We start from the raw sequence: 14,998 nt of genomic DNA on the forward strand, positions 1-14,998 counted from the left end.
GTGTACTGGGGCCGGTCTGCGAACGCGCCCGCACCGCACACGGCTCCTCCCAGGAACGGCGCCCGCTCGGAGCCTTTCCACGGCAGCACCTGCTAAATGCTCGAAACGAGCGTCTTCCTGTTAACGCCAAGGAAAGAGAAACTTTAAAACCACACACACCAACCGGACAGCACTGCCCGGGTCACACCCTGAGACCATCCCGGGCCCCGCGTGGGGGGGGGGGGGGCGCGGGGCGGGCGCCTCGGGATGACAGCTGCCACCGCCGCCCCGCGCAGAGGCTACAGTGTAGCCAGCAGCCTGCACGGCCCTGGTAGCAACTGTTACCAAGTCCCCATTCAGCTCTGCACACACTTGGCAGCAACTTTGTAGCAACTCAAACATTTACGCTGCGCCCGGAGCGGCTCTGTAACAGGAGCCGGGCTCCTCTGACTCCTTAACTTGTTTCAGATTTAACTGCAACACGAATAACGAATAACCGTCTCACTTTCCAGCGGACTCATTCCCTCCGCAAACATCCACCTCCCGCTCTCACGCCCGCGGAACGGAGGGCACAGGAGACCACAGGCCGCGTGCACGCCTGGGGCCCACACCGGCCGACGCGGTCAGGACGGAGCGGAGAGGGCGCCCGAGGGCCCAGGGGCGCACTGACGGGGGGGGGGGGGGGGTGCGGGGAGCGTGGGGGGCAACGCCGAGACGACACCCAACACTGGACACGCTGCCAGCTCTCCGCTCTCTGCTTAGGACGCCTTCCTCCCAGGGACACGGGATAAAGGAATGTTTGTGACGGGGCGGGGCCAGGGCAGAGAGCAGTCGGGGACTGGGCGAGCGGAGTGACTGGGGGGCCGCATTCGCCCCCGGGCTTCTGTGTTCGTCTGAATTCTCCCGCATTGAAAGGCCAGTAAGATTTTTCTCGGCCCAACCGGGCGGCGGGGCTCAGGGGCTTCGCGTCGACCTTTGAACCAGGAGGTCGGGTTCGAGGCGGGGTCAGGGCACAGGCCCGGTTGCGGGCTCGGTCCCAGAGGGGGGCGTGCAGGAGGCAGCCGATCAGTGATTCTCTCTCATCACTGATGCTTCTATCTCTCTCTCCCTCTCCCTCTCCCTTCCTCCCTGAAACCAATAAAAATGTATTTTTAAAAAGAACTGAATTTTTCTAAGAGGCTGAGGTGGCCATGGGTCGGCCGGGACGTGAGGAAAACGGAACTTTAGATGCTGTGGGCGCCTCACTCCTTTATCCGCCCACCGCCCGGCTCAGCCCTCCCGGGGGCCTGCACCCACCTCCTCAGCCTGTTCTTAAGGCAGCAACCCCGGGCCCTTTGCAAAAGGCAGGCAGCCGAGGCCCCTCCCCGTCAGCTCCCCCGGGGCTCCAAGTCCCTCCCACCCCAGCACACTTCCCCCCATCTCACCTGCCCCCCATCTCACCTACCCCCATCTCACCTGCCCCCTCATCTCACCTCCCCCCCCCTCACCTGCCCCCCCATCTGACCTGCCCCCATCTGACCTGCCCCCCATCTCACCTGCCCCCCATCTCACCTGCCCCCCCATCTCACCTGCCCCCATCTCACCTGCCCCCCATCTCACCTGCCCCCCGGAATCCTGGCTCTGAGCTCACCTTCTCAAGGCACCTGCACTGACCACCGTCCCAGGCCCCGAGTGGCCTCTGTGGCCACAGCCTGACCTATGAATGTCCCGTTCTCACCGCCCCGCCCCCCACACACGCTCTGACTTCACCCCCCAAAGCGGTCAAGCCCACGGCTCAGGCTGCCGTGCAATGCCCAGCGTCACCCCCGGGTCTAAGGCGCTGCTCCCGCTCCCGCGGTGGCCCATCTGAACGGCAACCAGAGGTGATCGCGCAGCAGCCTGGAACGAAGCGCCCCGAGGCCCCACCCCGGGCCCCGGCCACCGGTGAGAACCACACAGAAAACGTCTCCTCCTGCCAGGCTGTGCCGGCCCGCGTTTGGGGGCAGAGCCCACTGGCCCTCGGCGGGGCCTGTCCACGTCGCCCGGCCCGGGGCTCCCAACCCGCCCGAGGCCCCCGAGGCCCCCCCTGCACAGCTTCGAGGGAAGAGGCTGGGAAAGCTTGATGCGGCGCCCAGGCTGGCGAGGGGGCGGGGATGGGGCCACGGGTGAGGCCGGGCCCACACTGGGGTCCGCAAAGACGAAGGGGGGCGCGCGCAGGGGCCCGTGTGGGAGACGCTGACAGTGGCTGAGGCCGCAGGTGGTGAGGGTCCCCACAGCCACAGACTCTGGATTTTTTAAATTTTTACCCAAGGATATTTTCCCATTATTTTAGAGGGGGGGGGATAGAGAGGGAGAGCCATCGATGTGAGAGTGGCACATCAACTGGTTGTCGCACGCATGGGATTGAGCCTGCAACCGAGTTCGTGCCCTTGACCAGAATCGAACCTGGGACCCTTCAGGCCGCAGACCGATGCTCTATCCACTGAGCCAAACTGGCCAGGGCAGACTCACTGTATCTTCATTAGTTTACAATGAAAAGTGGTTTAAACATGGAGCGTGCCATTCTGAAGGCTCACGGGAACGGCTCAGGAAGCAAAGGTGTATGTCGTCCTCGGAGGGGCCGGTCCAGGGGGCTGCACGGCTGCAACAGAACAAGCCCGCGGCGTGTGCCACCAGAAGGTGCAGAAGAATCCCGCTGCTTCCCGCCACCCAGGACTGAGGCGTGGGAGCTTCACGTCTCCCTCAGCCTTTACTTACAGCCTCTTCAGGGTGAGGCCAGATCCCAGGGACTTAGTGCCCCCGGGGGCAGAGGGCCCCGACCGGGCGCGGCCGAGCGGGCACATCTCACAGAGATAGGGGGGGGGGGAGTGGGTGCAGGAGGAGCCAGAGTCACCATCCTCTCCAGACAACTTTCAAAGGCGCCTGAGGAGGCTCAGAGGTTCCTGTGCAGCCAACCTGGGAGGATGTAACATCGTCAAGCTCAGCGGAGCCAACAGGCCCCAGCGAAGGCCTCTGCGCAGACCCTCTAAGATGTGTGAGTGTGAGTGTGAGTGTGAGTGTGAGTGTGTGTTTTAAATAAACAATTTGTTTGCCTATGAAGGCCCAGGGCCACAGGAGAACTTGCCCCTCCCAACCACTGCCTCTTCCCAGAAGTTCCAGAAACGAGAGACAGCGACAGACCCAGCTCCGGAGCCCAGGCACCCACATCTGTAACCCGCTGGCAGGGGCACCACCAGCCTCGCTTTTAAAAAGTTAATGTACTTAGTGAGTTTGCTTAGTAAGTGTCTTCACATTGGAAGGAGCAAAACTACCGGTAATTTTCATACAATCCAGGCGTCCGCTCACGGCCCGAATCGGGAAACACATTCCCAAGTTTCCCAGAAGAGCCCCTGTCCCCCAGCTCCTTTCAAAGGGAAGGAAAAGGCTGTGTGTGTGAACAAGCCCACGTGGCCTCGCCGCCGGCTCCTGGCCCGAGAGCCGCCCGCCGCCGGCTGAGCTCTGCCCCTCAGACCACTCATTCCTCAGCCAAGGCCGCTCCCACCGAGGCCCGGCCACAGCCAGGCCGCCAAACGCCGTTGTGGGCAGCGTCCAGCCTGGAGTTCCTGGGCCACAGCATTAGAAAGAAAGACAGAAAGACAGACAGAAAGAGACAGGAAACATCAGGGTCCAGGGCTACCTGTGGGCAGCGCCCTGTCCAGACGGAACAGGTATTTCTTACTGCGGGTCAAGGTCAAAAAGCGCGGCCGCCAGCGCGCTCAGTGTAGAGTCCGCGTGGGACCAGGCGTGGCACCAGACGGCCGTCCTGACGCCCCCTGGCCCGGCCTCCGCGAGGTCTCAGCCTCCACACCCTGAGCGCCAGCGTCGCCAGCCGTCCAGGGATCCCAGGACGCAAACCACCACCGAAGGCCTGGCCTTCCCTCTTCCAGGCCCTCAGACTTCAGAGAGCGTCTGAGCGAGCCTACAGCTGGCGGCCAACGCTGGGGCCCTCCGGGGTCAGCGGGCAGGGCCTCCCGCAGGCAGGGGAGGGGCAGCCCTGCCCTGGCCCCATGGGGGCCACCACCCCGAGCCTCAGGAGCCAAACCTGCCCCCAAGACTGTGACACCTGAGACCGGGACCCTCCTCACGCCTACGAGGGGCACCTCCCAGGGGTGGGGTTCAAGACAGTCCGTCTCCAGTCAACTGGCTGGGCCCCTGGCACGCTGGCCAGGCTCAGCCTCGGAGCAGCTTTCTCACCAAGTGACCCCCGAAAGCAGACCCTCCAGCCCAGGCACAGAGCAGCTGGCCCGGGGCCAGGGCCACCAGGAGGGGCTGCAGGGCGGGGCCTGGGCAGGTGGGGCCAGGACCCCCCACCCGCAGGAGCGGCCTGGAGCCGGGGCAGCGGCGGACAAAGGGGCAGGCAGTGCCCGCGAGCGGCAGGGCCAGCGGGAAATCAGGGGCCACGTGCCTGGCGGCGGCGCAGAGAGCTCGGCGGCGGGACCCCGGCCGCGGCCCACGGTCAGTCCCTTTCCCGCTGCACGTAGACAAAGGGGTGTCGCTGCTCTCGGCGCTTTAAGTTTTTAGGAACTTTTCCCAAGAAGGAGAGGCCCGCCCGCCCCCTGCGCCTCGGGGGCCATTAGCACTTGAATGGGGGGCGCGCGAAGGGACGAGGACGGGCCACAGGCAGCGTCCGGGGTCGGGGCGCACTGCCCACCCTCCCGGCCACCAGCCCGGGCGCCCCCGCACCGGCCGGCCCGGGGCATCGCGGACCCCCCTCCGGGGCAGGGGCCGCGGGCGGGCCGGCGGCAGCGAAACGAAACCCAGTGCGCCGGCCGCCTCCCTCCCGCCGCCCGCCGCCCGCCGCCCGCGCCCCGAGCCCCGACCCGCCCCGGGCCTGCGCCTCGGCGCCCGCAGCCCGCAGCCCCGAGCCCGGCCTCCCCCGGCGGCGGCGCAGCGGCTCGGACGCGGGCCTCGGGCCTACCCGCCCCGCGCGGCCCTGGATCGGCCCGAGCGCCGCCCGCGGCCCCCGGAGCGACAGGGACGCGGAGGCCCAGGCCGCGCGGGCGCCCCGACGAGTCGGCCCGAGGCGGCCGAGCTGGGTCCGCTCCGAGCCCCGAGCCCCAGGCCCCGCCCGGGCGGCCCGCGCCGCACCCGCCAACCGCCACCGCCACCCGCCAGCCGCCAGCCGCCTGGGAGGAGCGCGAGCGGCAGCCCCGCGAGGACTCACCGGGGCCGGCTCCCGAGTACATGGTGGCGCCGCCGAGGGGCTCCGGGGCCGAGGGGCGGCCGCGCGCGCCACGGGCCCCGACGCCGCGAGCCGCGAGGGAGCCGCGGGCCGCACGATCCGCCCCGGCGCGGCCGCCTCGCCAAACAGGTTTACCCGACGCGGCCCGGGCGGCGGGCGGAGGCGGCGGCGGCGGCGGCGGGAGGGGGAGGGGAGGGGACGGGAGAGGGAGGAGGAGGGGAGGGGGGGCGGAGAGAGGGAGGGGCGCGGGGAGGGGCGAGGGATCGGGAGGGAGGAGCGCGGGGAGGGCGAGGGATGGGGAGGGAAGGGCGCGGGGAGGAGCGAGGGATGGGGAGGGAGGAAGGGCGCGGGGAGGGCGAGGGATGGGGAGGGAGGAAGGGCGCGGGGAGGGCGAGGGATGGGGAGGGAAGGGCGCGGGGAGGAGCGAGGGATGGGGAGGGAGGAGCGCGGGGAGGGGCGAGGGATGGGGAGGAAGGGCGCGGGGAGGAGCGAGGGATGGGGAGGGAGGAGCGCGGGGAGGGGCGAGGGATGGGGAGGGAAGGGCGCGGGGAGGAGCGAGGGATGGGGAGGGAAGGGCGCGGGGAGGAGCGAGGGATCGGGAGGGAGGAGCGCGGGGAGGGGCGAGGGATGGGGAGGGCGGGGCGGAGAGAGGGAGGGGCGAGGGGACGGGGCGGGGCGAGGGGAGAGGCGGAGGAAGGGAGAGGCGCGGGGGAGGGGAGGGAGGAGCGCGGGGAGGGGCGCGGGATGGGGAGGGAGGGGCGCCGGGAGGGGCGCGGGATGGGGAGGAGGAGGCGGGAGGAGGAGGAGGGAGACGAGGCGCGCGCGTCTGGGGCCGGGCGGGGGACCCCGCGGGGCAGTGGAAGCGGGGCGGGCGGGGGATCCAGGGCTGGGGCTGGGGGCGCGGCCAGGGACGGGGAGGATGCTGTGAGGCGGGGGGGTGGGGGGGACCCCTCGCAGCCACTCAGATGGGTAACGTGGCCTCGGGGCGGAGCGGGGCCGCTCGGCGTCACTGGCCGAGACTCGGGAGCAACACCAGGAAACAGCCTGGTCTCCCCGCGCCTCCCGCGCACGTGGGGAGCGGGTCTGGCTGCTCGGGGGGCGTGGGGGGCGCACGACCCTCCCCACGTCACCCACCCGGACGGGGCACTTGGCCACGAAGCTGCCTGGTGCCGGACTTGCCCCGCATCCCAGCCAGGGCCCCCGCTGCTCCATGTGAACCGCTAGTGAACGGGGTTCGAAGGTGAGACCGTGGTGCCGGGGCTGGTGCCTGGCCACACGCTCCCGCTCGGTCTCGGCCCATAAGCACGCGCTGCCTGCGTGTGGGGCAGGCCCTGGTCCCTGCGGCGGAGGTGACCCGGAGGGGGAGGGGCCCTGCCTGCCAGCAGCTCCGCACCCAGTAGGTCTATTGCTAGTTCTTTGCAACCTCAGGGGCATCTCAGAGTAAGTGCAGGAAAGCCAGCCTTTCCTCCAGAGAGAAAAGCAAAGGACATCCGTCTGCACCAGAGAAACCATCGCCAGGACCGCAGCGGCCCACGGCCCGCTCTCCCCAGCCCTCCCCAGAACCCCTGCTCTCGCCTGGGCCAGGGGCCTGAGCAGCCCCTCTTGCCCGGCGGCCGTCTCCCTAGATCACAGGTTTGGTCCGGTGCCTACTTGCTCTCTGGCTCCCATCGGCACCGCACGTGATCCCAGCCTGTTTTCTTTGCAGAGCCCGCGTGCCAACCCTGCGGGGTGCCTCTGCCAGCCCCTCCCCGGCTCCTTCGGGCCCGTTGTGAGCGTGGGTCTTGCCACCATCACTTTGGAAACCAGTGAGTGGCATACTGAAGCGCTGGCCTTGGGGGCCTAGCAGGGCAGAGCACAGCTGCGGGGATCGGGGGGGACAGGCCTGAGCGCCTGGGCGACATGTCATCAGGGAACAGCTCAGGGAGCCGCACTGTTCACAGAGGGGTCAGCCTGACAGGGAGCCCCTCCGGCTCAGCACTGCCCGCCAGCCACAGTGTTGGGTGAAAGATGCCACGGGCCACAGGTTCCACTTATAAAAGTTCCCAACCCCGGCCCAGCCAACGTGGCTCAGTGGTTGAGCATCGACCTATGACCCAGGAGGTCACGGTTCGATTCCCAGTCAGGGCACATGCCCGGGTTGCGGGCTCGATCCCCAGTGTGGGGCGTGCAGGAGGCAGCCCATCCATGATTCTCATCATTGATGTTTCTATCTCTCCCTCTCCTTTCCTCTCTGAAATCAATAAAAAATATATTTTTAAAAAAGGTTCCAAACCCAGGCTCAGGGCTGTGCAATTGACAGTAAAAAGTAAAGACAAGGTAGTGGTTACCATGAGCGTCAGACTGATGGGTACTGGGGGGCTGGGGGGGTCCCTCCAGCTGCATTCGTTTGGGGTACTTTTCTGTGCCTTCGCGGCATTTCACAAGGGAGACGTTTTCACGTGCCAGTCACGACTCTTGTCCGTGTTGTCCATGAACCTCCAGCGACTGACGGCGCGAGAACTGTGACAGCGCGCTCCCTGCCTGCTAGGGCCCTGCCCTCTCTCCCCTTAGGCTCTCAAATAACAAAATGACAACAGCCGACAGAACAGTGGCCATCTGGTGCGAATGAATGAAAATTATACCTTTTTTTTTTTTGTCAGATCGGCAAAATATATATATATTTTTTTGGTGTTAGCCTCAGACTGAGTGTGTGTGTGCCACCGGGTGAAGGCGGCCTGAAACCCCCGAGCGACCCAGAAGCCTCGCCCGCGGCTGCTCCTGTGACCTGTGGCCTCTGGACACCGGGGAGAGCCGTTCCGTGTCCGCCGGGAGCCCTGCTTCCGAGCTCCGCGTGGGGCCCGCGCTCCTGGGCGGAAGGTCAGGCAACAGAGTATCGCCCCGGCGCTTCTTTGTGTCGCTTCCCCGACTCCAAGGACGCGCGCGACCCCTGTTGGTGGAGGGGCGCCATCGCAGCCCGGCCCGCGGGGTCCTCCCACCCGCCGGGGGGACTGTCCCCCAGCGCCCACCTCTCCCACCGCAGCCACCCTCAGCCCCCACCCCCGCAGCTCCAGGGCCACAGTCACCCCCAGTTCCCCCTCCCGACCTGCTCTTCCTCCCCTGTCCCTGCGTGGCCAGCGCTCACCAGGCACGAAGACAACCCCAGGCCCCTGGCCTGGCCTCCCGCAGACGGCGGTCCACTCAACCCACGGAATGGGGTCCACGCCCTGCGGACCGGACCGGCGCTAACCCCTCCCGCGCGCCGCCTGCTCCTCCAGGCCTTCCTCCAACGCGGATGTTGACCCCGCAGGACCGGCTCGCGGGTCCCCTGGGGCCCAGTCTCTCTCCCTGGCACATTCACTCCTCTGTAGTTTGGGGTCCCTATGCTAAGACTGCAGGGTTCCCCGCGCTGGTCAGCCCCAGGTTTGCACATCGGGTGCTGCGGTCCGGACCAGTAGCACGCTGGGGAGCCACAGCGCCCCCCTGTGGTCATCGTGCCCACAACGCTCAATCCGAGGCCCTTAGTTTATTTTTAAACATATGTTATGGATTTTATATTGATTTTAGAGAGGAAGGGAGAGGGAGAGAAGCACCATCAATCAATCGGCTGCGTTCTGCACGCCCCCCAACTGGGATTGGGCCTGCAACACGGGTATGCGCCCTGTCTGGGAATTGAACCATGACCTCCTGGTTCATAGGTCAACGCCCAACCACTGTGACACAGGGGCCAGCAGGATGGACTTTTCGATAAAGGGTGCTGGGACAGTGGACACCCACATGAGGAAAACGCATCAAAGCCCAATTCCAGGTGATGGCAGACTACATTTAAAAGCAAAACTGCTTTAGTGGGGCTCAGCAAGGTTGCTGGTTCGATTCCTGGTTAGGGCACATGCCTGGGTTGCAGGTTAAATGCCTGGTTGGGGGTGTGCAAGAGGCGGCCGATAGATGTTTTACTCTCACATCAATGTTTCTCTCCCTTTCTCTCTAAAAATCAATGTTGAAAAAATATGAAAAAAATAATTCTTTCAAAAATATTTCATATTTCAAAAATATGAAAAAGAAAAATATTAGAGGCCTCACACTACAACTTCAGGGTTTATTATAAAGCAACAGCCACGGGGATGGTTTGGCTCATGCAGAAAGGCATTTTCTGAGACTTATATTGAATGTTCTCTTATTTAGAGGCACCATGTGTTGCCCGATATATTCAGAAAGGCTTGGGGACATAAAAATATTAATTCATCTATACCACTGCCAATAAAATGTTTTTAAAATGGAAGTTTTAAAAAATCACTTCTTTACATAAACTTACGTCAAACTCTTAGACTAAGCCCACGTCCCCCTTGTCAAATTACTCAGCCAAACACACTTTTTTTTTATTGATTTCAGAGAGGAAGGGAGAGGGTGAGGGAGATAGAAACATCAATGATGTGAGGGAATCACCCATCAGCTGCCTCCTGCACGCCCCCTACTGGGGATCAAGTCCACAACTCGGGCATGTGCCCTTGACTGGAATTTAACCTGGGACCCTTCAGTCTGCAGGCCGACGCTCTATCCACTGAGCCAAAAAAACTTTTGATTGGAAGGTTGACTTCATTTTATAACTCAAATGCTAATAGGTACTTCCAGGAATATTACAGAATCTACTGAGAATTAGATCCAGGAATGACTGTCTTTTTTGAGACAGGCTCTAAAAGCAGTGCAGGTGAAGCCGATAGAGGGCTAAGGTAACTAATGCACCCATTACACAGTATGTTGGGAGCGCCGGGAGGCAGTCAGCGCCTCCAACAGGGCTGAGTTCCTAGCATCTCCGTGGGACACACACCTGGAGGGGCAGTCGGTGCGGAGCCAGGACAGGGGCAGCCTCCTGCTGTGCTTTGGGCTTTTGAGATTCGTTACATGAGAATCAAGTATAAAAACCAAGTAATTCCATTCATTTTGTCACTTGTCATGACTGGGCTTTCTTATGGATTTAAAGAAATCTTATGGAATTTAAGCAAATGTTTAAAAACAAAAAACCATCGCTCTGGCAGCTCACATCTCACCTGAGGATTGTTCCATTGATTTTTTAGGAAGGGTGGAAGGGAGTGAGTGGGGGGGCGGGGGGGGGGACAGCCATGAGAGAAAGACACGTTGATTGGTGCCTCCCACATGTGCCCCAACCAGGCCGGGGACCGACCCTGCAACCTGTTGTGTGCCCTTGGCCAGGAACCCAGCAATACCCTCAGTGTGCGGGCCGATGCCCGCCCGCCGAGCGCCCTCGCCAGGGCTGCTTGTTGCTGATGTTAGGTACTTGAGAAGATGAAGTAAAGATGAGGACTGACCGTGCTCATCCAATAGGGAAGAGACGAGGGAAGTGTGAGCTGGGTTTCAGCTGCTGTATCCTGAGAAAGGTGGTGGGTCCAGAGCACACTGCAGCTGGACTCCAGGCATCGCCAATGCCATGATGTCAGCTCCTGGGAGGGGCCTTCTCTCCCACCCGGGACACGCCAACCAGGAGGAGCCCTGAGATATGGCTGTCACAGCGGGGAGGGAGGAGGGCCCTGGCTGCTAGCGAGTGGAGGCCAGGCAAGCTGCTAAGCTCCACAGGGCGGCCCCACTGTGAGCCTGGTCACGATCGGGGCACTTCACCTCGGACCCCGCTCATCTTAGCCTCCCTGTGGCCTCTGTGAAGAGGAGGAAACGGACTCGGTGGCCGAGGAACGCCAGAGAAGGGAGCTCAGGATGGCAGCCCGACCTGGTCCAGATGGAGTCAACGTCACAAAACCTGCAGGAACTGGTGTGCACACAGGAAACCCGGATTCACCCAGATATTTCCTCTAAGCCCCCCATCTGGGCGCCCTGGTCCCGGCTTGATCCTCCGATCCCGTCCTAGCTGCCCCGGCCACGGCCAGGGCGGGTTTGGGAGACCACGCCTCCCAGTGGCCTCAGGAGGAGGGCGGCCCTGAGGCTGGAACACCAGGACACCAGCCCCACCCGCCCGGGCTGCCCTTGCTGGGACAGTGAACAGGGTGCCTTGGACACGGCCGTCGCTCCCTGGTCTGCAGGCCAGGAAAGAGGGAACGGACACAAGGACTGAGAGCGTTCCCGTGTGTGACTTCACCCGACACGTCCTCTGGAAACCTGTCAATGGTCTGAAGGAAAAGAAAGAGAAAGGCCATTGCACCAAGCCCTTACTGGTAACACCTGTTTAATAGGTCAAAGTCACTGTACAGTTCAGTATATTCTTCCTGAGAATAATTTATATCCCCCAGCAAACTACAGGGAGGTGCAGTTCTCCAAGGGCCTGCTGCCCCCGGGAAGACACACAAGGAAGGTTAGTACTCCGGCGGCGGCTGAGCAGTCAGCATGGCTTTCCTCTTTCTGTATAAATTATAGAAAAGGGCACGGGAGGCTCAGAGCCTGAGCAGGGCCGCTGGGGGCGCTGGCACAAGCGTTTCTGCTGAGAACATCGCTACGAAACTGGCACGTTATCCTGGTGAAGAGTCCGTGTGTCTGCAGCTGTTCCCACCGCGCTTCCCCGACGCTGTGAGAGCAGGAGGCCGAGGCGCAAGGGCTGTGGTTCTTTTTCTAAAATGCCTCCGTCTTCCAGGCACGGCGCTCAGCCTGGCCCTCCGTGACGTGGCAGCAGCGCGCGCAGCCGAAGGGTGTGCTGCCCACAGCGGGGTCCAGTCCGCACACCGTCCTGGGGCCCCTCCTCTGCCTCCTCTCGCTTCCAGCGAGTCTGGCCATTTCCTACCACAGTCTCTGCACGACCCTAACAGCTTCTCCCGACAGTTTCATTCTTAGAAAAATGCCACATTTTGGATCCGGACTTTTCTGAACACCATGATTCAAGAAACAGAACAAAAAATGAGCCCAAATCAAAATGTGGTTAAACGCATGAGAGATCATCCACCAGCTGTCAGTCAGAAGCGCTGGCGTCGGGGCTGCCCCAGAGGTGGCCCTGCTGCTGGTGCACGGGAGTTTCGGGAGCGCGGGCTCCGCTCAGTGCGGCCTCGCCTGCCCCAGCATCTTCAGTCTGGCCTGGTCAATGACGTCCAGCAGGTTCTTGGCGTCCACGGCCAGGGCGTGCGCGGCCGTCAGCATCTGCTTCTTGTACTCCTGCTGCAGGCTGGTGAGGACATGCTGCTGGGCCAGCCGCATCTTGCTGATGAGCTCGCCCAGGTCCGAGTTGAGCAGCTTCTGGGCCATCTCCACCTGGAGGCACAGGAGGGGAGCCGCAGGGAGCTGGTCAGGGGCTCGCCTCAGCTGGGAGGGTCCCTGCACAGCCAGGAGCCCGGCCAGTTTCTGCGGCAGCAGCATGGACCGCCCGTCCCGCCCATCCCGCCCACGAGCGCCAGAGCAGGCGAGCCGGGCCTACCTCGCGGTGTGTGCTGGCCGGCAGGCCAGGGATGGTCTCGTCCACAGTGGCCAACAGCGTCCGCAGGGCCAGGCCAACTTCCTAAGAGACAGGACCACACAGTCAGGTCACACAAGGCCTCACACACAGCACCAAGCTGTCCTTCCAGTTACGACATTTCTGTGTTTCTTTCCCTTTCTCTGAGCCCCACCTTTTAAGTTCTGAGGCAAGTTCCCCCCAAAGGTTCCGATCTGATACCAGGGTTCGACTGCCCTGGGGCCCGGGGTGCGGAGCAGACACTCGCGTGAGGAAGGTCCGGGAGAGCAGGGCTGGAGCCCCATTTTCCTTGTCACCTGGTACCCCCCATCCCCACTACGCCGCCGTCTGCCTGCCCTCCGGGGTCAGACGTGCCTCCTGCCAGTGCCGGTGAGGGCGGCGACACACTCCTCCTCAGAGTGCTCCCTGAATCGTTCTCCCCCAGGTACTTTCTAGGGCCCAGGAGGCCGGCAAAGAGGTGTCAGGACTGCCACAGGCCTCGCTGGCCAGTCTTCATGCCCGGCAGCCACTGTGCGACGCCTGCGCTCCAGGACATCCCACCCCAGCGCTGGGGCAGGAACCGCCGCCCGAGGTGAGGACACCTCCGCTGGGTGGACACGGCGACAGCCTTACCTTCACCATGGGGACGTACTCCTCGGGCGGGGCGGGCTGGATCTTGCTGGACATCTCGATGACCGCCTTCACCAGGCCCGTCACGTTCTCGTACACCCTGTCATTGGAGCGGTCCAGGTTGGCCGTGGGTGGGGGGCTGATCTCCTGGGGCTGCAGCTGCCAACACAGAAGCCAGTCACTTCCTGCGTCCGGGAGGGCGCGTGCCACGGGGCTCGTCAGGGAGGGTCTTTAAGAGAGATCAAAGCAGACTGGAGACGGACTCTCTTGTTCTATGGGGTCAAGTGCACTCTGAGGTGACACTGACGTGACTCCGAGTGACACATCCATGAGGTCCTCCTCTTCTGACTTTGAGCTCAGTTAAAGGAATGAGGTGGAATCACACATGACACTAAAAAGCCCGATTTTCCCAGAGAAGCGATCTGATGGCCCAGAATCATTCACCCAGGGAAGCGTGCACATGGTGCCCGCGGGCGTTCAGGGGGCTGCTAGGGGCCGAGCGCTCTGCATTGGACCAGCAGCGCCCACGTGGCCTGAGTTCTGCAGCAGCGACTCCATGGCGCAGCCGGCACCTCAGGCCGCCTAGTGGGGAGCTTTCCCGGCAGGTGACAGAGCGGACACTATGTTTGCAGACGCAGCTCAGGTGAAGCCGGCTGGTGCCGGAGCCCAACGCGGCGCTTCTGGGGAGTGGCGGCTCAGCCCTCATAGGCAGGGGCCCGTGAGGTGGCTGCCCCGCACCGGGCACCAAGCTACACAGGCCTCTGGGGAATCTCCCAGGGTCTTTAAACAGTAAACGCTGCCCTGGGCCCTACAGCACAGCTCTGCGCCTCTCCAGAGCCTCAATTCAGCACAGTCTGGGCCCGAGACTCTGCTGCGTAGGCTCGGCTGCAGCATGAGGCGCCCTTTCTGAGCCCTCGGGCGCCTCTGCCCAGGGAGCCTGGAACTCAGGGTCCCCATCTGGGCTTGAGACGGAAAAGGACTGTAGTCCAACCCTGCAGAGGGGCTCCTGGAGCTCGCTCTGGGAACTACAAATGCTGTTGCTGATATGAATCAAGCACAGGAGCCCCCTAGGCCCCCCGATTTCTGGTCCAGTCACATGCAGAGCGCTGGGTGTGATACAGAGCTGGACAGACACACAGACAAGATGTGCTTACCCTCCACGGCTATTGTTGAACGGAAGGTGAGGAAAAGTTAGAGGGATTATCAGAGAGAGGGAAAAAAGAAAAACAGTATTAATACAGGCAGCAGACAAACCCCGTAAACACACAAGCGGGCCAGCAGGGGAGCAGGAGCCCGTCGGCCGGCTCTCAGCTGCTGCGTCCGGGCAGAGCCGTGGCACCGCCCAGGCACCGCCGTCAGTGGGTCTGCCACGAACACGCCTGTTTCCACAAAATAATCGTGGAAACAACATGCAAAGCCCGGAAGGAAAACCTGTCAGCTGGGCCAGAACCAAAAGGATCAGGGCCTTCAAAAAGGGGGGAGCAGGATGCTTGGGGCCCCTGAGCCACCTGGGCCTTGGAGTGACTCAGAGGAACCGCACCCCTGCCCTGAGCCCAGCCCCCGCAAGGGGCCGCACCACACAGTGCACTCGTGGACCGGGCTGGGCTTAAAGATGTTAAGAGCCTATTTTAAAAACAAAAACAGAAACCCTTCTTTTGAAGCAAGTCTTATGGTTCGGTTCCTTAAACTCGTCAGTTGACTTCATGCTTTTCTCTGCAGCCTGAAGCAGGCGACCCCAGGAAAGCTGACAGGAAGTGGGGCCCTGTCCCCTCCTCACAACTGTCTGAAGCAGAGCCCAGGCTGTTCAGGATTCTGCACGTCTCAGCCCACTGTCT

At 62.9% G+C, this 14,998-nt stretch overlaps 2 protein-coding genes across 11 annotated transcripts in view; both read right to left on the reverse strand.

Annotated features, from left to right (window-relative positions):
- The window catches only part of AGO2 (argonaute RISC catalytic component 2), a 43,137-nt gene extending 37,806 nt beyond the window's left edge, over window positions 1-5,331 (reverse strand). Inside the window, exon 1 of the mRNA XM_070392433.1 lies at window positions 5,162-5,331. Within this exon, the coding sequence (XP_070248534.1) occupies window positions 5,162-5,183 (22 nt within the window). The 5' untranslated portion in view covers window positions 5,184-5,331. The remainder of the gene's footprint in view (window positions 1-5,161) is intronic.
- Window positions 5,332-11,328: 5,997 nt separating this feature from the next.
- Window positions 11,329-14,998, reverse strand: part of PTK2 (protein tyrosine kinase 2) — a 115,195-nt gene continuing 111,525 nt past the window's right edge. For all 10 annotated transcript variants that reach the window (XM_070392443.1, XM_070392441.1, XM_070392442.1 and 7 more), the window contains 3 exons: window positions 13,167-13,322; window positions 12,519-12,599; window positions 11,329-12,355 (listed from right to left, as the gene is read on the reverse strand). In XM_070392443.1, coding sequence (XP_070248544.1) covers window positions 12,143-12,355; window positions 12,519-12,599; window positions 13,167-13,322 — 450 coding nt within the window. In that variant the 3' untranslated portion in view covers window positions 11,329-12,142. The remainder of the gene's footprint in view (window positions 12,356-12,518; window positions 12,600-13,166; window positions 13,323-14,998) is intronic.

The sequence above is a fragment of the Myotis yumanensis genome, unplaced genomic scaffold, assembly GCF_028538775.1.
Source record: "Myotis yumanensis isolate MYYU_CA2020_CCGP unplaced genomic scaffold, mMyoYum1.0.hap1 SCAF_15, whole genome shotgun sequence".
NCBI lineage: Eukaryota > Metazoa > Chordata > Mammalia > Chiroptera > Vespertilionidae > Myotis > Myotis yumanensis.